This window comes from Sardina pilchardus, chromosome 14 (genome assembly GCF_963854185.1).
Source record: "Sardina pilchardus chromosome 14, fSarPil1.1, whole genome shotgun sequence".
NCBI lineage: Eukaryota > Metazoa > Chordata > Actinopteri > Clupeiformes > Clupeidae > Sardina > Sardina pilchardus.
Window position 1 is genome coordinate 25,897,299 of NC_085007.1, and position 20,000 is coordinate 25,917,298.

Below are 20,000 nucleotides of genomic sequence, written 5' to 3' on the forward strand. Positions count from 1 at the left end.
GCTCGTTGATTGATCCAATAAATATAAAATGGCAAATTCACTGGCTGTCATACACTGACAAACACTAAAAGGGCTTTGATTTGCAGCACTGTATGCTTTTACTGAGGAAACACTATTGTCCTATTAAGCAGTCACATTTTCAAAGGTAGTAGGTCTGTTTTAGCAGGCTGCAAATGTCAGTAGCCAGTTACTTTGGGAGGCAGTCAACACTATGGTAGCCCTGAGAGGAAGACCAAACTACACAATATGAAGTAATTGTTATTGTATGTCGAGAGCATTTCAACATGCACATGCCTTACACCGGCGTTAACGTCACCAAAAGGCGATATTAATCATCAAGCCGTCTTATCTGTCCTCTGCTGTTCTGAGGTCAGACTTTAAACTCTGCATGTATTTGTTTGTACTAAGGAGAGTTGACCTGGCAACAATAGTGTAAGGGCAGAGATGAACGTGAATGTCTCGATCTAACCTCTCGCCTTCCTTCCTCCTCCTGAGAGGACATGACCCCTGTGGTGACCTTTAATACATGACACGCGACCTTCCCTAAAGGTCTCCCCCTTGGCTTGCACACCCCCATGTCCATCAACAGGACTTACATCCTCTACGTTGATGTTCTCCTTGGCACTGGTCTCGAACAGCCTGATGTCCATCTGCTCAGCGAACTTCTGCGCGTCGGCCGTCTCCACGACTTTGGAGTTCGGGTCGTCGTTCTTGTTGCCCACTAAGAAATCGAGGAGTGGAATTATTGTAAAAAAAAAAAAATTGTTTTTGGAGTTGAACATTAAGCATGTTGATTAGTAGTTATGAAATAGAGCGGCTCTGACTAAAAGAGTGCCCCACCCTTATTTGTACAAACTGCATCAACACAACGTCAAGTATGAGAACTAGGAAGAGAATCAAAGATGAAGGAACTTACCTAATATTCGACAGACATCATCACAGTTCTGGTTGATTTCATGGAGCCACCGCTTGACATTGACGAATGACTCTGCGCTGGTGACGTCGTAGACCACGATCACCCCGTGCGTCCCTCTGTAGTATCTGACGTGGGGAAAGGGAAATGGAGTGAGCAGACGCCTGACGAGTCTGTTGTCTGTCTTTGCTTTGTGTCTGTGGCACTCTGTGAGCCTCCAGACTAGTGCAGCCTGTGAGAGGAAGTGGTTTAGTATGCCTTTCTGTAAGTGTGTGTGCGGGTGTGAGAGTGTGTATGTGTGTGTGTTTGTGAGCACAAAGGCATGACCCAAAAGCCACATCAGTTCCTGAGCAGAGAAGCAACCGCTCTCGATCTGACAGGAAGACGTAGTCTGAGGTGACCTGACACACCCTCTGCTGCCCGAGTGCAGAGTGCACCATGGCGACAGGAGAGAGTGGTGAGGGACCCCAGAACTGATACGGTCTATGCTCTCTCCTTATAGTTCCACATTCACAGCATCAAAAGCTGCAACACACTGCTCACAGCGATACCCTGGCTTCCCTTCCTCCCTATTATTCCTAAGATATATCAGCTACAGACGTGCCCCATTGACAATCATTCTGATTAGGGAGTGCAGGGACACTGCAAATGACTATGGTTTTAAACTGTACTGAAAGTCATTGGATTAACTGCTTCATGAAGTTCACTAATTGGCTGACTACAAATTAAGGGGACCGACCGAGTTATTCTCAACCAAGAACTTTCAAGCTATGATCCTAAGATAACCTGAGTTGAGATGCCAAAGCCAAAGTAACAGTAGAACTGTGGAAACTCACTAACAAATATGAAAGTGACAACTGGGATGGTCATTTTCTGCATTCCATGAAATGAAATGGAAAGCTTCAAATATGACACACACACACACACACAAACCTTATTCCAATTCCAGGCCAGAGCTTATTTCCCCCCTGGTACCTCTCACAAGAGGGCTTGCACAGAGCCGCTCAGCCAGGCTGAAATTCACTTACTCCTAATGAGACACCATGCCACATGGCTGCAGCTTACCATCAGGCCTCATCAACAACCAGCAACAACAACAACGCCCGCGCCTGTCAGCCTCAGAGTCCTGCCTAGACACAGGCCACTGTAGGGCCTGTGTTGACCTGTGTCAAACTCCAACCCATCCCATACCAAAAAGCCACACCTTTAATGGCTTGATCAGGGCAAAAAAAACGTAAAAAATGGCATACAAAAGTCCACTGAATTCACTTAATTACTTTATGTAATGATTACAGCCCCTGAACAATCTGATAACGCATACAGGGATCTGATTATGCATACAGGGTCAGAATGACATCACTCAATCTGTGTCGCAAACACCTGCAAAACAATGACACATCTATCTGCAAACAGAGCTGACCTGTTGTTCTGTCCATTAGTCCACCTGAGTTCTTTCCACAGGTCAGCACATGAAAGTTCATTTCCCAAAGGGCAACAGACCATTCCCTGGGCGACAATCTGACACGGACAAGACACCTTGCTATTCACAGCACAGTGTGGTAATCGTGCACGCTGCCCAGCAGTGGGCACATCCAGATGGCAGCTCAACACACAATCCCTTTGATCCACAATCATCTCTACTATGAGCAAACGTCAAGTCAACGACAAGTTATTTCCATGGTCAAGTTCAAACATGAGCTCTGTGCTCTTGTCCAACACGTGACAGAGACACATTGGCACACATGTAACATGGTTGCAGGGCATAAACATTGGCAAAAACATGTAGCACGCCTGTAGGGCATACACATCAAGCAGCTCTTGAGTGCGGCTGTACGCGATCATCTACACGCCCAAGGATCACAGCACACAGGCAGAGGAATTGAGGAGTGCTAGACAGTGGTGGCGAGCACCTGAAAAAAGGAAGTGTGCGACTGAGCCATAGAGGATGCCGGTTCTCTCTCTAGCGAACAGCACTGTCTGCTGAGATGGCATGTTCCTAATTGAAAGCGTTCTGTGAATACCGTGAAGAACATGTGGGGGGGGGGGAAATCGACAGAAATCTAGCATAAAAAAGGATAGATTCTACCGAAAGAACTTTACAAATATTAGGGCAAGTGATTCAAAGAGGATCTTCACTTAAACTGATAGAAATTCAATAAGAAAGGTTAAGGAGGTTTACTGTATGATTTACAGTCCTATGATTCATACTAGCATGTGGAAATTCAAACATACTAGAGAACATGCCATACATTCTAAATTCTACAAGGCCACTTTCTTACAGCCACCCCTTTCTCCACATTCACACTGCAACTGAAGCGGGTATCAATAGAACCACAATGCCATTATTCCACAGACTGAAGATCAAAGGGTGCCTTGTGCATCCCTCACAAACACCATTAGCCAGACCCAAAGGTGTGTACATCACAGATAGCCCTGACAGATGTGGCCGTCATGGTTCGCTGCTACCCAGTGTGCATTGCTTTTACTCACGTGGAGGTGATGGTGCGGAAGCGCTCCTGTCCAGCTGTGTCCCAGATCTGTAGCTTCACCTTCTCGCCGTTGATCTCCACTGTCCGGATCTTGAAGTCCACGCCAATTGTGGTGATGTAGCTACCTAAAGCACAAACATGCACACACACACGATTTGATCGTGTGTTCACATACATTAAGCATAAGCACATACACACTACTGCTGGACACATACTATGGTTCTTTTCCCATTATAGCACACATACACCACCTAAAACCAATTCATATCTATGCCATCAAATCTCCAATAACCTCTTCGTTAGAGGCCAGAGTTGATGATGGACAAGCTTAGCTCATAAGATCCCTGTTAGTAGTTTACCATCCAAAACCCTTCACTGATTTGTACTTTAGTTTTACAATACATAGCCATAACTTACCTGAAAATGTGTTATCGGCGAACCTAAGCAGCAGACTGCTTTTCCCCACACCTGTGAAACAGAACAGAGTTGAGGGTCGCATGAAAGCCAACATCACATACAGGCTCCCAATGCACAGTGAAAGCATGCATCAAAGGGTCCACAGTATGCACGCACTGTCGATGGATTAAACAAAACAAAACAAAACAAAACACAGAGGGACACAATGGCAGGAGTCAACGCCCAGACAAACATTGGCCCCGCGTAATGGCCAGATCAACGTAGCAGTCCTCGACAGGACAACAACACTTCTTCACTGGTCAGCAAGCGGTAGCCAGGTTATTCTTCCATCAAAGTGGTTAACAAATTAGCTATCAAACGCAATTTGACACGAAAAGTAACCATCTTTAATGAAAAAAAATACGAGTGTATGTCGATAGTCTTAAATAGATTGTCAATACAGGTTCTCTTGTGGCTGCTGGCATAAATCAAGCTTGTCAAACTTAAGAGGATGGCCGGCAGGCAGATGAATTACTTGTAGCAAAAGGGCTGCTAGCTAGCTAGCACAACTGCCAAACTGGTTTAGCCTTCCGTCGCTAACTACCGATAGTAATGTATATGCAACTATTTTGCCTGATTTCGTTATCTCCGAATGTGTATTTCTGAACAAGACAAAACTCAAAACATCGACAGAGGAGGTTCTGTTTACATCACAGTGTCGATGTTACAACCGGTTAGGAAGCAGAACAACTTGCTCCCCGCCCTAGAAAGCTATCTATCTGCTAGCAAGCTAATACAAGCAAGCTAACTAGCTGGCAGGCTAACTTCTAGTGAAACTGATGGCAAACTGAGTAGCATCGCTGGGTTTGACCATTTTGTTTTAAAGCCGACAAAAGACCTATAATGAGTTGGGTCTTCCAATTAAATCAGGGGTAGAAAACTGTTAACATCATATCAATAATGTGTCAAAAACGTGAAGCTCCATTGCCAAATATCAATAAAATTTTCTGGCGTTCAACTATACAGGCCTATTTCCCGTCTGGCATCCCCAGGCTTTCCTTACCGCTGTCACCGATAATGAGGAGCTTGAAGAGGTAATCGTAGTCTCTCGCCATCGCAGTGGTTGGGGTTTCCGACTATTCGATGTATCTCCTGTTACCCCCACAGAATGTTCAACGCCCAAAAAGAGCTGTCCAGGGATGCAGCTAGTTAGCTTCACCCTCCCCCGGCCGAGAGTCAGCTAGAGTTCCTTCTCCTGGAATTTCTCCCCTTTGCCGGCGGGTATATTACAAAGGTATCGTGGAGCTAAAGCAGGATCACACCCATCGACATCACCGACTTACAGTTCCAGCGAGCACACACAGGCTAGCTGGCTAACCACAGCTCAAATCCCACCCACTTTTCTGAACGCTTGTAACTGCGCAGCCGCACACCAAAATACAAGCGTGGTGGGGATTTTTTGGCCATGCCAGCTAGGGCCATGACCAGGCGAACACCCAGGTTCACTTCGAAACCAAATGGAATCGCAAAAGGCATTTCTCAACTTATTTTAGCTCCACAATTCATCTGTTGAAATGCAATTGCCAAGAGACAGGGCAAGTCAAAATCAGAACTAAAAAATCTTCCTAAGTTAGACATAAGCTACATGGTAGTACCTTATTCATATTATTCATATTAATCACACCAGAGAAATCAAGGTCATTCAGAGGTTTCTTTTATTGGTTGGTAGAACAGAATATTAACTCTGATTTAGTCAAACAGTCCAAAGCCCATGTCGTCATCCGATTCCTCAGACTCCTCCTTGGCAACCTCCTTGGCTGCAGCAGGAGCAGCAGCAGCCTCTTCTGCTGCGGCTACTGGTGCCACGGCGGCCGCAAAGGCAGATGGGTCAGCCAAGAAGGCCTTCACCTGGGGGAGGGGAAAAGAGCATTAAGACATCTTCCCAAGAAACAATGCGTTCAATCAGTGATCCTACTGGCTTTCAGCATCATAAGTATCGGGCAGAGTTCTTGACTGGTTTTGTGACCTTGCCAAAAACAGGAATTGTGTCCAAGACCAAACATCCCAGGCTACTATGGGTTCACAGAATGCACGTCTGCACACCGATTGATCAATACCCATTTTCCAACACTTAGCCATTTTGAATGTGCCAAACTGGTATATTAACCAATACTGATGAAACTTAATATGCATATGTCTGAAACTAAGCGTCCCTGTCAGTCTTGGATGTAGACAGACAGGGATAGTAAGAAACAGATTTTCTGTGTGCAGGGGGAACGACAGGGTAGCACTGGACAGCTACACCGTAACTTAACCTGCAACTTCACTTATTGGAGCTTTAATGTTCGCTCAAAACCAATCTGATGCTTATAGGGCCACCGTCTGAAATCAGCTTACACTGCTACTACAAAGCCAGTTGTGTTAGCTCTGGGTTACATCATTAACTGCATAGCATCATTGTTAAGTATAGGTCTGGGACTGGGTTTTGTGACCTTACCAAGAATAATAGGGATTTAGTGCCCAAGATCAAATGTCCCTACTATGGGTTCAAAAAAGGCACTTGTGCATGGGTTTCAAACCCAATGCCCTAAACTGCTTAAGTGGCAACCCCATGTGAACAGAATCCTCACCTTCTCTGCCAAGGGGAAGGAGTAGTCTGTCTCTACGGCGACAGCAAGGACTCTCTTGTAGCCGTTGATGATGGAGTGGGGGATGGAAGCCAAAGTGGGGTACCCAATTTCCAGGCACACACTGGCGATGTTCCTCACGCCCTACACATTAATAAGAAAGGGGATTTGTGATTAGCATATAGGTTAGAGCCATCAGATGCTACATAAGCACAGCACCACACATCAGTCAACACCTTGGTTACAGTAATACGTTGGGAACACTAATTATGAATGTCTGAGACCAAGCGTCCCTGCCTGCCGTGGAAGTGCAGACAGACAGGGATAGTAGGAAACAGATTAATGTCTGCAGGGGGAACGACAAAACAGCACTGAACAGTTGTCATGTAGATATCCTGCACTGGACAGAGTCCATTCAAACTATATGAAAATACTGGAAGTCATCTGGTCAGCTTGCATGCCAAGCGTGTCCACTCACCTCAAGGAAACGCTTGTGCAGGGCATCCTCTGTGATGTCCAGCACCTCGGGGCTGTAGACGCTGCCGTTGTCGTACACCTGCTGGATGATCAACCCATAGGAAAAGGGCGAGATGTTCAACATGTTCAGCAGCGTGGCCTCGCTGGCGCCCACCTTATCTCCAGGCTTGATCAACTGCACGTCGCTCTGTAGAGGGGAAAAACATAGTCGTGAGTGAAGGTCAAACCAAAGCAGATCCTGCAGCGTGTCAAGAACTGGATCTAAATAGACTGTGCAAAATCTTAGCGATCGTCTCCAGTCAATTTTGATCAGACTTAAGCCATTTTGCACATGTCAATCAGGTGTATTGGTCAACATTGAGTCAATTCATACGTGTGCACATGTCTGTAACCAAGCGTCCCTGGCAGTCTTGAGATGTAGACAGACAGGGATAGTAAGAAACAGATTTTCTATGTGCAGGGGGAACGACAGGGTAGCACTGCACAGCTACACCGTAACTTAACCTGCAACTTCACTTATTGGAGCCTTCATGTAAGTTTAAAACTCTGACGCTCAAGTTTAAAGCCGCTGTCTGAAATCAGCTTACACTAGGTACTAGCTACAACAACCTGTTTGGTTAGCTCTGGGTCCTCATCAGCTGCATGTTACATGCCCAACCTGTGGAACTCTGACCAAAACCGATCCAGCAGTATGAACTGAATCTACATACAGAGCAGAGCATTGCAAACATACCAGGATTTCAATGGTTCCTCTGGAGATCTTGGTGGTGATGCCCAGAGCCTGGAAGAAAGAGGTCTTCTCAGGACCCAGACCGGTGTTCTGGGCTGGCACAGTCACCTCACAGGGGGCAATAGCACCTGCACGGGCAGCAGCTGGCACCTACACAGAAATTAGGAGTCATGAGTTTCACAAATGCATAAATGACTGTAAGTAAGTTTTATTTATAGAGCACATGCTAACAAATACTACAATAGGATCAAATAGAATAGATAAGCAAATAAACACATATACAGAACAGTGATTTAGCATTATTCATGTGAAGACTTACTTTGTTGGCCAACAGCATGTCCCTGACCTCAACCAGGTCCTCCTTGGTGAAGACAAAGCCGACATTCCCCTTAATGTGAGGAAGCAGCCTGAAAAGGACAGATTAAGTTAATCACTAATATCATTAGTAACAATCAGAAGTCCATTAGGATGCGGATTCACTTGACAAGGGGTTAATCACAGATGGCTTGCAATTATTAGTAAGTATTGGGCAGAGTTCCTGACTGGTTTTGTGGCCTTGCCAAAAAACAGGAATTTGGTGTCCAAGAGCAAATGTCTCAGGCTACTATGGGTACAAAGACCAACCCTTGGTACCCAACCCTTAACGGCATTTTGCATGTGCCAACTGATGAAACGTATAAATGTCTGAAACTAAGCGTCCCTGTCAGTCTTGGATGTAGACAGACAGGGATAGTAAGAAACAGATTTTCTGTGTGCAGGGGGAACGACAGGGTAGCACTGGACAGCTACACCGTAACTTAACCTGCAACTTCACTTACTGGAGCTTTAATGTTCGCTTAAAACCAATCATCCGAAGCTGAAGTTTCAGCATATACTGCGCCCCCCCCCCCCCCCCCCGGGACTCCATGAAAGCTCCAAAGCGCTCACCTCTCCAGGGCGGGGTTGTTCTCCAGGTGGCCACGGATGGCTTTGCGCATCATGGTATTCTTACCCATGAGCACAACAGCCTTTCCGCGCAGAGACAAGCGGATCTGCTGCATCTGCTTGGAGCCGACATTGTCGGCACCCACAATGAAGCATTTTGGGTAGTCATCCAAGAGTTGCTGCGCAGGTGGAGAAGACCAGTTAGTGACATCATAAACATTGAAGGCAACAACAAAAACAAAAAAACAATAGAATGTCTGAAACCAAGCGTCCCTGGCAGTCGTGGGATGCAGACAGACAGGGATAGTAGGAAACAAATTTCTATGTGCAGGGGGAACGACGGTGTAGCACTTAACAGCTAATCCGTAACTTAACCTGCAACTGTTATATATATATAAATATAAATCTTTACATTTCTACGGCTGCAGAAAATGTACATGTCCTACGAGTTCCACACATTACTGAGGTCACAACAGAACTTACGATGATTTTCATAAAATAGTTGGACTTCCATGTGGCCCTGTCTTCCCTGGGCATCTTGCAGTGCTACCAAGGATCGCTTGAGCGATTTAAAGACAAGGTGAAGAATACTGTAAAGACAAAACAATTTATTAGCTTAATCACCAGTGAAAGCCCATCAGATTTCTAAGTCAAAAGCCATTAGTGACAATTTTGTATAAAATGTTTAGTGAAATCAACGATAGAACCAATTGGTACATGTCTGAAACCAAGCGTCCCTGGTAGTCGTGGGATGCAGACGAACAGGGATAGTAGGAAACAGATTTCTATGTGCAGGGGGAACGACGGTATAGCACTGAGCAGCTAATCCGTAACTTAACCTGCAACTGTTATGAATATAAATCTTTTCAGATAGTCAAACATCAGGGTGGTAAGGTTTTCGCCAACTAATAGCTTCCTATGAGAATTCAAGTAACGTTAACCAACATGGAGTGATGTTGCTAGTTAGCTTCAGCAAACGTTAGCATTCACTAACGTCATGAGTTAAAACCAAATCATTTTGACTGAACTAACACCAGTCAACATAAAACCGCACGAGATCATTTTCCAAATAACAGATCGGAAAAAGGCAAGTGTGTTAACTGATGTGCTGGCTAGATTAGTGTTTTTGGCTATGTGCTAACTTACTGGACACATGGCGCCACTCGAGCACAGAACATGGCTGCTACCGCTGAACAGGCCGCAATTTATTTTAGGTCGAGATAGCTGTTGAACAGTTTCGATTGACGGCCACTATTATGACTGATATAACGCAGACAATAGTAATGTTTAAATACACAGTGTTCAAATAAACGAGGGATTACTAAAAATGCTTCAAAACTTCATTTCTGTGGTCCACAGTGGAGCCTTACCTTGCTACGTTGAAGACGCGTGCAAAAAAGAGACTGGAAAAGGAACCGGAAAGTTATTATACAGGCAAAGCAACCAATCACAATCGCGTTTGAACATATAGAGGCGTTTCTTGATATTTGCCAATCTTCACACAGAATTTCACCTATGAGTTTCACAAGGATCATGTCCTTATCTTTATTCATGTATATTCAGATGTTGCCCACTTTTGTTTGTAAAATATTGTCACTCGGGATCTTGTCTTTGTAATGCATTTATGTCTGTTTCGCTTACATTCAAATAAACTCGTTTATAGAGTATTCAATGTAGGCCTAGCCCTAGGACTACAACTAGTCATGCATTTAGAAAAAAATATGTTCTAATTTTTAATCAAAACAATCCGAGGAATGTGATGATGGCATTGCTACTTTGCATTTTGCATTGTAAAATCAAAATTCATGGCCAAGTCACACATTACTAAATGCATTGCCATCTGAATAAATGGACCAAAACATGACAATATGAAATGCAATTCAGTAAATGTCAATTCTAAAATTTGAGAAAAATAATTCAAACATTCCAGCCACTTTGCATATCAAATCATATATTGCAGATAATAATTCAAATGACTAAATTGCTCATTGAATTACCAATTGCATAATTGAGGAAATATTTCAATAACAGTGCCAGTATGCTAGGTCCTAAATCCTCTTTCAAAAACAGGTAGGCCTACAGCCTACATGCCAACACGTAGGAATAACCTTTCAAAAATCATTGGTGGATTTTCACATTTCTCATGTGCCTGCTCACTATCGTTGCCACGTGGTTTTCTCTGGATTGTTCTATTTTTTATTAATTGTCCCGGAGAATAAATAATCTTTTCCAGGACACAAAAGCACTTCAGTATAGAATTTCACACTTTCAAAGAAAACCTAATTTGTTGTTTTTCCTCTGTTGCTATTCAGTTTTCTTCTTGGTTCCTTTTCCTTTTCCCCTTTGTTTATGCATCAAATCCTGTCTATGGAAAAAAAGGCATGCTTTGTATTTGATTGGTAGCAGAGATACGAAAACGTACCTTGCAAAAACGAAACCACATTCATGACCCCAGACCCATCACGCAATTTAACCTCTAAATAGTGCCAACTAAGAAAGAAAACCCATATATAGCAAAGAGATCTATATTTCCACAGATAAAAGGAGTAAATATAACACACACACACACACACACACAGAAACACACACACACGCACACACACACACACACACACACACACACACACACACACACACATATACATATATACACACACACACACACACACACTGCTCAAAATGAAAGGAACACTTTGAAAACACATCAGATACATCATGCTGGATATCTATGCTGATATAGACTGGTAAATGTGTTAAAATGAAGGGAGTGTGTTGGATGGACCAAAACATAATGTCTGAGAGGTGTTCTATTGCATTTAAGTCAGGGAAGTGTGGGGGGCAGTCAATATCAATTCCTTTATCCTCGAGTAACTGCCTGCACAATCTCGCCACATGTGGCCATCATGGTGCACCAAGAGAAACGCAAGGCCCACTGCACCAGTAAAGGGCCGGAACGTTTCATCCTGATACCTAAGAGCAGTGAGGTTGCCGTTGTCTTGCCCACAGAGGTCTGTGCATCCCTCCAAGGGTATGCCTCCCCAGACCATCACTAAGCCACCACCAAACCGGATATGCTGAATGACATTGCAGGCAGCATCAAGTTCTCCACGACATCTCCAGACTCGTTCATGTCCGTCACATGTGCTCACTGCTCAGGGTGATCCTGCTCTCATCTGTGAAAAGCACAGGGCTCTAGTGGCAGACCTGCCAATTTTGCATTCTATGGCAAATGTCAATTGAGCTCCACGGTGCTGGGCAGTGAGCACAGGTCCCTCTAGAGGCCATCGGGCCCTCAGGCCACCTTCATGAAATCTGTTTCTGACAGTGTAGCCAGGGACATTCACACCAGTGACCTGCTGGAGGTCATTCTGTAGGGCTATAGCAGGGCTCCTACTGTTCCTCCTTACATAGAGGAGCAGATACTGGTCCTTCTACTGGTTTAAGGATCTTCTGCCACCCTGCCCTGCTCTCCTAGAGCAACTGCCTGTGTCTCCTGGAATCTCTTCCATGCTCTTGAGACTATGCTGGGAGACACAGCAATCTTTCTGGCCATGGAACGCATTGGTGTGCCATTCTGGAAGAGTTGGGCTACCTGTGCAACCTCTGTAGGCTCCAGACACTGGCTTATGCTACCAGTAACACTGAGCCTATCCAAATGCAAAACAGTGAAAAATCAGTCAAGAAGGATAAAGATGAAAAAATTACCAGTTGCCACCACCTATAAAAAAACATTCCTGTTTTGGGGGTCGTCTCACAGTTGGCCCTCTAATGCACCTGTAGTAAATTTCGTTGACATCAAAGCAGGTCAGCCTGATTCACAACCACCTCTGTTGCATAAGTGGCCAGATCAATGTCAAGTGTGACTGACTTGATGCTATACTCCTATGAACAAGTGTTCCCTTTATTTTTTTGAGCAGTGTATGTATATATGTATATGAATTATATATATATATACATGTATATATATATATATTGTGAAAAGGAACTGCAGCAGGTAAAAGGTGTCAAAGACAAATGGGAGTGGATATGAGGGAGTATGAAGTATTAGTATGAGATGTGTGTATGTGTGTGTGTGTGTGCTTATGTGTGTGTATGTGCATGCGAGTGAGTCTGTGCATGCATACCTGCATGACATTCCCTAAATAATACCCATTATAAGTGAGAGCCGTTGTAATTTGAGGCCCATTCCATTTCATGCTGTACAGATTTGTTTGAACGTGATGTATGATAGCAAGAAATGTTGTTCGACTTTCTCCATGTCGACAGCCCTTTGTCCGAATTGACCCTTAGGTTTCACTGACCCACACGACCTGTTACGTATGTCTTTATTTGAAGTATTTATTTTATTTGAGGGAGGCAAATCATTTTTTTACACCAATGTTATGGGAAGTATAGGTATCTGGCAGCCCTTTTATCCTGTGGTGATTTACCATTAAAAAATTGAGGAGCATTTTCTGGTGTGCGGACTTCTCTCTCCCAGCCTTTTTATCCTACACAGTCCAAATTGAAATGTTATACACTCCCACTTCATTCAAGTTTTGTTGCATGAGACAATGTAGATTGGTTGGCTTGCTCCATGTGGAAAACATTTCCGCAATGTTACTGCTTTTGTTCACAACAGAGTAATGCAGGTCTTTTCCAGGAAATGCTATCTTGAGAATAAAAATAGGGGTTGATCCCTATTGCAATTAACATAACTCAAAGGAACGTTTCTGAACATACATACTCACAAAAAGTAAAAAAGGACAAAGCTTTTATATGAATTTTCAGGATGAACCTAAAATCCACTAACTTTTATACAGGTGAACTTGATGTGACCTTCTCTTAACTTTTGAATGCACATTTCCAACAGTTAAGTGTTTCAGACTTTCTGTAGGCCTAATGAAACGTTAAATTTCACTCAAAAGCCAGATGGCTCTAACTTTTTGTGAGTAATGTATCTGAGAAAACGTGTGGAAGGATCTTGCAGTGCTCTCCTCTGTCCCATCCCTCAGGGTTATGGGGCTTAGATTGGGGGAGATGCATTACAGCTTGATAGAGTAAACTATTTTTGTGTTGATCAGGACATGGAAGTGAAGATGACACTGGAGGATCCAGTGACAACCATTTTTAGTTTCATGGGGTACATGAGAAAACTCATGAAGTTTCCTATAGGTCTATAAAGAAAAAAGTATTAAAGCTCCTGCACTATACCTAACATTAGGTTTTTGTCAGTCAGCCTTGTTTTGACAGCCACTTTACTTTAGTGTTTGCTGCCAAAAAGCTAAGGTTTTATTTCATACGACCATAGAAAAACATGAGTCAAAATCACAGGAAGATTAGCACTTAGCAAATGGGCACTTTGATTGTTGTTAAATGACAGAAAAGGCTTTTCCTGGCATAACCTGTAAATAATGCATTACGTGACCAATGTTTTTCTTGCTAGAGACTTGGTAACCCCAAGATGCTATTTTTGTTTTATTTTGATACTTTCTCGGGGTTGACAATAACTTTAGAACGTGATTTTATTCAAATAGAATCAAGTGAATCTTCTTTACCTGAAGTCAAATATTCTGTTCAGAGAGCACTTTGCTGATTAAGAATGCAACAGAAATAATAATAAAGAAAAATTGATGTTCCATTGTCTCGAGAATAGATTTTCTTTATTGGCATTGATCACATGAAATTTAAATGCATAAGCTCTCCAGGGTCACAAACCCTGTACAGAAATCCAATCAGGATTCATACAGAAGTAATCAGAAAACACCTAGCACTGAAAACAATACCAGAAAAGATGGGATCCGACAGAGGTAAAAAGGGGTGGTTCCCTTTGGCTGTATTAATACGATATTGGACAGGGCTGACGAGGAAGGACCAAAGGCAGTGATTTCCTCAAAAAGCAAGGTTGGCAGAGGTAAAAAGAAATGCATGAATCAAGGCAAGGCCCACGACAGCGACAGTCTGAAAATAGTATAATCAACCCGTGATCACAAATAACGGTGTAAACAGCTGGACATTAATGTCAGCCCCAACACTCCGTCCACATTGCATTTCTTCCCCCAAAGGCACAGCTCCATTGGCTCACATGTACCTGACTGCCTGCCCCTCCAATCCCCAATAGCTGCTACTAACAGAGAAAGCACTGCCTGATACAATAACCAACTAAATGTACACAGTCACTGTCCAGATAAATTGGCTTCCCCAGACCTGTGGTCATCTAGTAAAAGGTACGCAGGTTTATTCATGGGTTTCATCAGGTCCCTTTCCACAGGTGTATACAATCAAGCACCTTGATTATCAATGCAGACTGCATGGTGGCTTGATTAATACACCTGTGCAAAGGAACCTGATAAAAGTCATGAATAGCTAATGTGTGATATGACTCTCTCCCTTCCAGAGGTTCACGGTGTAGTTCCAGTGCTGGGGAGCATAACACTACTCCCTGGCCCTGGAGGGAGGCCAGTAGCGTTATGAAGAGGGCAGCAACTGTCCACATCTCCTGATTCCTATGGAGCTGTTCCTTTGTGTATTCATTCACATACCTCACAACATTACTCCTCCAGTGACTTGTTTAGAAAAGAAAACAAAACAAAAAAACAATTGAACATGAATAATGATAAGATGACTGACTGGGGAGCCCAGGCGCCACGTGTGACATCATAATGGCCGAACCAATCCGCTCACAACGTGAAGCACGAGCGCCCCTTTCAACTCAACACAGTGTAAAAGACATTGCATTGACATTTTGGCACAAGCATTCTTTTCTTCTGTTTCTGTTTATATCCAGAAAGAAAAACAGAGAATAAAAATAAATCACCTTATACCTTTCATGATTACTAAATATGTATTCATTAAAAGCAATTTAATAAATCAATATTTAGTAAATAAATATTTTTGTTGTTGTTCTGCCTCTTGCCCTGCTCAAGGAAGCAAGTTGGGAGCTATCTGCATGACTTAACAGTAAATTAACATTTATTGTAGAGATTATACATGTTTCACAATTACTCCGATATGCAACATTGTCTCTCGCGTCTACAAAGCCAGGATTAAAAAAACAGCACGTGATAAAAACTGAAATGATTTATTTTTAAAAAGGGACACAGGAAGTCCTGCAGGCTCCGCTCTTATTTGTAATCTGAGCGATCCAGTTCAAAGGTCGCACAGGTCATAAGGACTGTGATGGTGAGGCTCAGCGACAAAAAACAACTTGTGTGTGTGTGAGACAGAAAGAGACCAAGTGAGATCTTCTGGGTCTTCCCCGTCTGTTACTGCGTGATCCCACTTAGAGACCACAGCTTTTCTTTGCATAGGCATAGTTTGAGAGTTCCAGTGGGGGACTACGGTGTCTGTCACTCTCCTGCCTCGTCATCCAAGAGTATTTCTGTCACTGCATGGCAGCTGTGTTGTGTGGTGTGGTGTGGTGTGGAGTGTCAAAGCAATTGGCAGCAAATCCAGAGACACAGTCATGGCTCTACGGTATGTATGAATCCCAAATGTTATTTTTGTTACAGTATGTGAGTCATCGGTCAGTGTGCACAAAAGAAAAAAAAAAAAAAAAAAAAAAAAAAAATGCACCGTCACCCTGAAGTAAATCTAATCTATTATTAAAATTATTATTATTGACTCATTATTGAAACAAATAGACCAAAACAATTATTACAGTGGCTACTGTACACGTAAGACATCTCATACTTAATCCTGCCCAACAAAACTCTGACTCTTGAGTTAAGACTTCTACACATGATTGGGCAAAATAACAGTAGCTAAAATGAAAAGACCAAAAAGGAAATAAAACAAAGTAATACAAAATAAAAACAAAAACATTGCTCCAGTATTGTGACCTGTTCTGCAGGAGACTGACAAGAGGGGACAAAAAGATTAGGGTCTACAGTGATGTCAAAGTTGTCTCCATAGTAACAGGCCTATCACAGGATGTCTTGGCTCTATCTGATTTGAGAGCCAACATCTGAGGTTTCGCAGACCTCAAACAGACTGGTTCTCTACTTAATGAATTGAAATGAAATATGTCTGTGTGTGTTGAATATCAATGAAAACACAAAGAATAAAGTTCTTTTTTTCAAAAAAGTGACACCAGAGCAAGTATGGAGAGCAGCAGGAAGCAGAAGTGATCAAAAAGGTCAAAGTTCAGAGGTCACATGTATTAAAAGGAGCTTCCAGAGCCCCTGGAGTGAGGGAGGGGTTTACCATGCAACACTAAACCCCTTAGCCACAATCCCACACCCCGAGAGTAGGACAGTTACACTTAAACAAGATCAAATGAAACTAGCAAGAGACAAAAAAAAGAGAAAAAAGTTCACATTAATGATTTCCTCATCTGCCAACTAAGGCGTGTGTGAAACCAACACATGATCAGACACAGCATCTGGTTTAGCCAAACACTCCTCTCTTCACGACAACTGATCCCTACACCAGGAGAGTGTGGAGCAGATTCGATGTCACATACGCTTAAATATCTGGAGCAGTAGTCCGTGTGTGTGTGTGTGTGTGTGTGTGTGTGTGTGTGTGTGTGTGTGTGTGTGTGTGTGTGTGTGTGTGTGTGTGTGTGTGTGTGTGTGCGTGTGTGTGCGCGTGTGTGCGCGTGTGTGCGCACGCGTGTGTGTGTCTGTATGTGCGCAACCCTAGGATTGTAACATTTCACATGATACACTATAGAAACTCTTTCTTTTAAAAATTGTTAGGTCATGATTAAATGCGTCACAAAGTCTGCGTTGGCGAAGCTTCTCTTGTGTATGAAAAATTTCCATAGGAAAAGTGTAGAAAAATATGTGCCTGGTAAGTTGAAACCAAGCCACAGAATGCACCATACAGATATTTAGGAAATCACAAGTGGAGAAAAGAAGGGTGTTGAAAGCAGAGCACCGAAAGGGAAGAAAAAAGGAATGGGTGACAAATAGATCAAGAGAAGGAGAGAAAGGGAGGGGGAGGAAGAAAGGAAGGGGGGAGGGAGATACACACATAAAGAACTGTGCACGTGCTTTTTGAAATGATAAGCTCTCTCTCTCTGTTTGTGTGTGTGTGTGTGTGTGTGTGCAGTCAGCATTAGCAGTCAGTGTGTGTGCGCACATGTATGTGAGTCGTCTTTTTTCACAAGTACAAAAATATATCTGGTTTGATTTGTCCAACACTGTTTTGTCAGGGAGAGGGTTCGTTATACAGTCCACCTCAAGGCGTTACATATTGAGTCATATAAATCAAGCAGATCGAGCTCCAATCGTTCACCTGGAAATGTGGCTGGTGGTAGTGAAATTCAATCTGGGACATGGTTTCGTTTGAAGCATCTTCTCTTCTCGAGTCAGCCATTTACGCATCAGTGGGCTTGTGGGCTGAGGCAGACCCGCCCATGACTCTAAAAATGACATTTAAAAACACAATCTCTTTGGGCTCTCTGATATATCCACGCCTGTTAGAAAACTTTCTGCTGCTGCGGGCACCGTAACCTCACAAAACATACGCACACACACACACACACACACACACACGCTCACAATTACCCATTCGTCAATATTGCTCAAGCGCACACACACAAATGCAAAGAAAAAAACAAGAAATCTCAAGATCTGGATTAAGATCAAAAACAATAGCCACCAGCACACACACAAACACACAACAAAAAAAGCCTCTCTCCCACTCAACCTCACAATCATGACACACAAACACAGTCCAGCACGCGCCACACTAAACACACATCCGCTCACCCACAACACACACACACACACATACACACACACCGCCTGGTCTGCCGCGCTCTTAGCTGAAGAGCTTGATGAAGCAGCCCTGGCAGTAGGGCTTGTCGTTCTGCTCCTTGAAGGTGCCCTTGTTGAGCTGCTTGAGGCAGAAGGCGCAGACGAAGTGCTCGGGGTGGAACTTCTTGGCCATGGCTGTGATGCAGCGGCCCGTGATGGGCTTCTGGCAGCCGGAGCACAGCGAGCCGCGGCGCTCGTGGTAGTGGGCCTCGCAGTACGGCTGGCCCTCGTGCTCAAAGAAGCTCCCGTTGATGAAGGGGGTGAAGCACTCCTGTAATTTATACACACACACACACACACACACACACACACACACACAGAGGAGGAAAGGGTTCCAGATTTGTCAGCCTTTTGATGTGGAAAGCAATGCATAATTATGCACATTCGCACAAAGTTCACCAGCCTAAATTCAGATGCACGCGCAGCTTTCCTTCATAATTTGTAAGTTGCATTTTAAGTCGCTGCCTCTCATAAACACGTGCATAGAAAACTGCACAAAAACCCTACAGAACCTGAGGACGACGCCCACACATACAGCACACACGCACGTCGCACACCAATGCACACACAGATTTCCCACTCAAAGGGCATTTTGCTCTTTCACACTCCCACAATTGCTTTCTCGCATCCACCTGCGCGGACACTCACCCTGCAGACGAAGCACTCGGGGTGCCAGAGGCTGTTGAGGGCCGAGATGTAGTTCTCCAGGATGGCGCGGGCACAGCCCCCGCACTTGGGGGCGAACATATCAAAGTAGTCCTTCCGACAGTACGCCTTCCCGTCCTTCTCATGGAAGCCTGCAGAGGGCGCCAGGCACACACACAAACACGCACACAGAGAAGAGAGAGCAACAGCTCTTCAGTAACAAGCCACATGTGCACTCCCCACCCCTCCAGAGATCCCTCTGACCGTCACTACTCCAACCCTCTCTGCAGAGAGAACAGGCTCTGCATGCAGCCCAGCTCATAAATGGCAATAATTAAGGGGGCGCATGTCTGTAAGGCTGTTAATGGTGGTGGGCCTGACACACGGGGGAAAGGTGCAGTAACGGGTGGGCTACCACATGGAGACAAAAGACAGAGAGCGAGAGCAGAAATGGAAAATCAGCACATTCGAGAGAGCGAGGGGGAAGACTTGACAGGAAAGAGGGAGGTGAGCGAGAGAGAGATAAGAAAAAAAGAGAGAAAGAGGAGGGGTGAGGAGTGTTGGAGGGAAAGATAGTCTTGTCAGCGCAAGCGGAGTTCAGTGTGTTTGTTTGTGTGAGCGTGTGCATGTGTATGTGTATGTGGGAGAGCGATTTTGGGAAATAAAATAAATAATAATAAAAACAATCCGACGAGATCATGGCCAAGAGATTAAAGTGGAGGGGATGAAACAAATGCCATGACAATGGGATGATAACGGCAGCATCGTTGTCAGTTAGTGGGCGATAACTGCAGGTGGCCAACACATTAATACACAGGGCATGTGTGTGTGTGTGTGTGGGTGTGTCTTTCCACTCACCCTCTGGCCCAAAGAATGCGCCACACTGTGCACAGAAAAAGTGCTCAGGATGCCATGTTCTGTCCAGCGCAGTGACCACTTTCTGTAGAGGGGAGACAATCATAAAGGAATGACATGAAGCACTTTGAGTTCTCTTCACATACACACACAAATACAAACACACACATACGCACACACACACACACACACACATATGCA

The 20,000-nt window shown here is 44.0% G+C and overlaps 3 protein-coding genes and 6 non-coding genes across 11 annotated transcripts in view; all 9 read right to left on the reverse strand.

Moving 5' to 3' along the window:
- LOC134100332 (ras-related protein Rab-35-like) overlaps positions 1-5,153 on the reverse strand; it is a gene marked incomplete in the record, with an annotated part of 7,248 nt that extends 2,095 nt beyond the window's left edge. Inside the window, 5 exon segments of the mRNA XM_062553465.1 lie at positions 597-721; positions 917-1,041; positions 3,404-3,527; positions 3,820-3,870; positions 4,862-5,153. Of these exon segments, the coding sequence (XP_062409449.1) occupies positions 597-721; positions 917-1,041; positions 3,404-3,527; positions 3,820-3,870; positions 4,862-4,913 (477 nt within the window).
- A 343-nt stretch (positions 5,154-5,496) lies between these two features.
- Positions 5,497-10,021, reverse strand: rplp0 (ribosomal protein, large, P0). The gene is made up of 8 exons (XM_062553466.1): positions 9,927-10,021; positions 9,040-9,146; positions 8,560-8,735; positions 7,952-8,039; positions 7,636-7,782; positions 6,904-7,089; positions 6,429-6,569; positions 5,497-5,706 (listed from the first exon to the last, which is right to left on the reverse strand). The coding sequence occupies exons 2-8, from the start codon at positions 9,091-9,093 to the stop codon at positions 5,548-5,550; spliced, it is 951 nt and encodes a 316-aa protein (XP_062409450.1). The 5' UTR covers positions 9,094-9,146; positions 9,927-10,021; the 3' UTR covers positions 5,497-5,547.
- LOC134101556 (small nucleolar RNA SNORA63) lies at positions 5,992-6,119 on the reverse strand. The gene has a single exon (XR_009941411.1). It is a non-coding gene; the product is annotated as a small nucleolar RNA SNORA63 (small nucleolar RNA).
- Positions 6,699-6,826, reverse strand: LOC134101559 (small nucleolar RNA SNORA63). The gene has a single exon (XR_009941414.1). It is a non-coding gene; the product is annotated as a small nucleolar RNA SNORA63 (small nucleolar RNA).
- Positions 7,284-7,412, reverse strand: LOC134101555 (small nucleolar RNA SNORA63). The gene has a single exon (XR_009941410.1). It is a non-coding gene; the product is annotated as a small nucleolar RNA SNORA63 (small nucleolar RNA).
- Positions 8,313-8,440, reverse strand: LOC134101557 (small nucleolar RNA SNORA63). The gene has a single exon (XR_009941412.1). It is a non-coding gene; the product is annotated as a small nucleolar RNA SNORA63 (small nucleolar RNA).
- Positions 8,810-8,937, reverse strand: LOC134101554 (small nucleolar RNA SNORA63). Its single transcript, XR_009941409.1, has one exon. It is a non-coding gene; the product is annotated as a small nucleolar RNA SNORA63 (small nucleolar RNA).
- Positions 9,274-9,401, reverse strand: LOC134101558 (small nucleolar RNA SNORA63). Its single transcript, XR_009941413.1, has one exon. It is a non-coding gene; the product is annotated as a small nucleolar RNA SNORA63 (small nucleolar RNA).
- Positions 10,022-14,176: 4,155 nt separating the features above from the next.
- The window catches only part of pxna (paxillin a), a 44,602-nt gene continuing 38,778 nt past the window's right edge, over positions 14,177-20,000 (reverse strand). For all 3 annotated transcript variants that reach the window (XM_062553469.1, XM_062553468.1, XM_062553467.1), the window contains exons 9-11: positions 19,803-19,884; positions 18,948-19,096; positions 14,177-18,570 (exon numbers count right to left, since the gene is read on the reverse strand). In XM_062553469.1, coding sequence (XP_062409453.1) covers positions 18,304-18,570; positions 18,948-19,096; positions 19,803-19,884 — 498 coding nt within the window. In that variant the 3' untranslated portion in view covers positions 14,177-18,303. The remainder of the gene's footprint in view (positions 18,571-18,947; positions 19,097-19,802; positions 19,885-20,000) is intronic.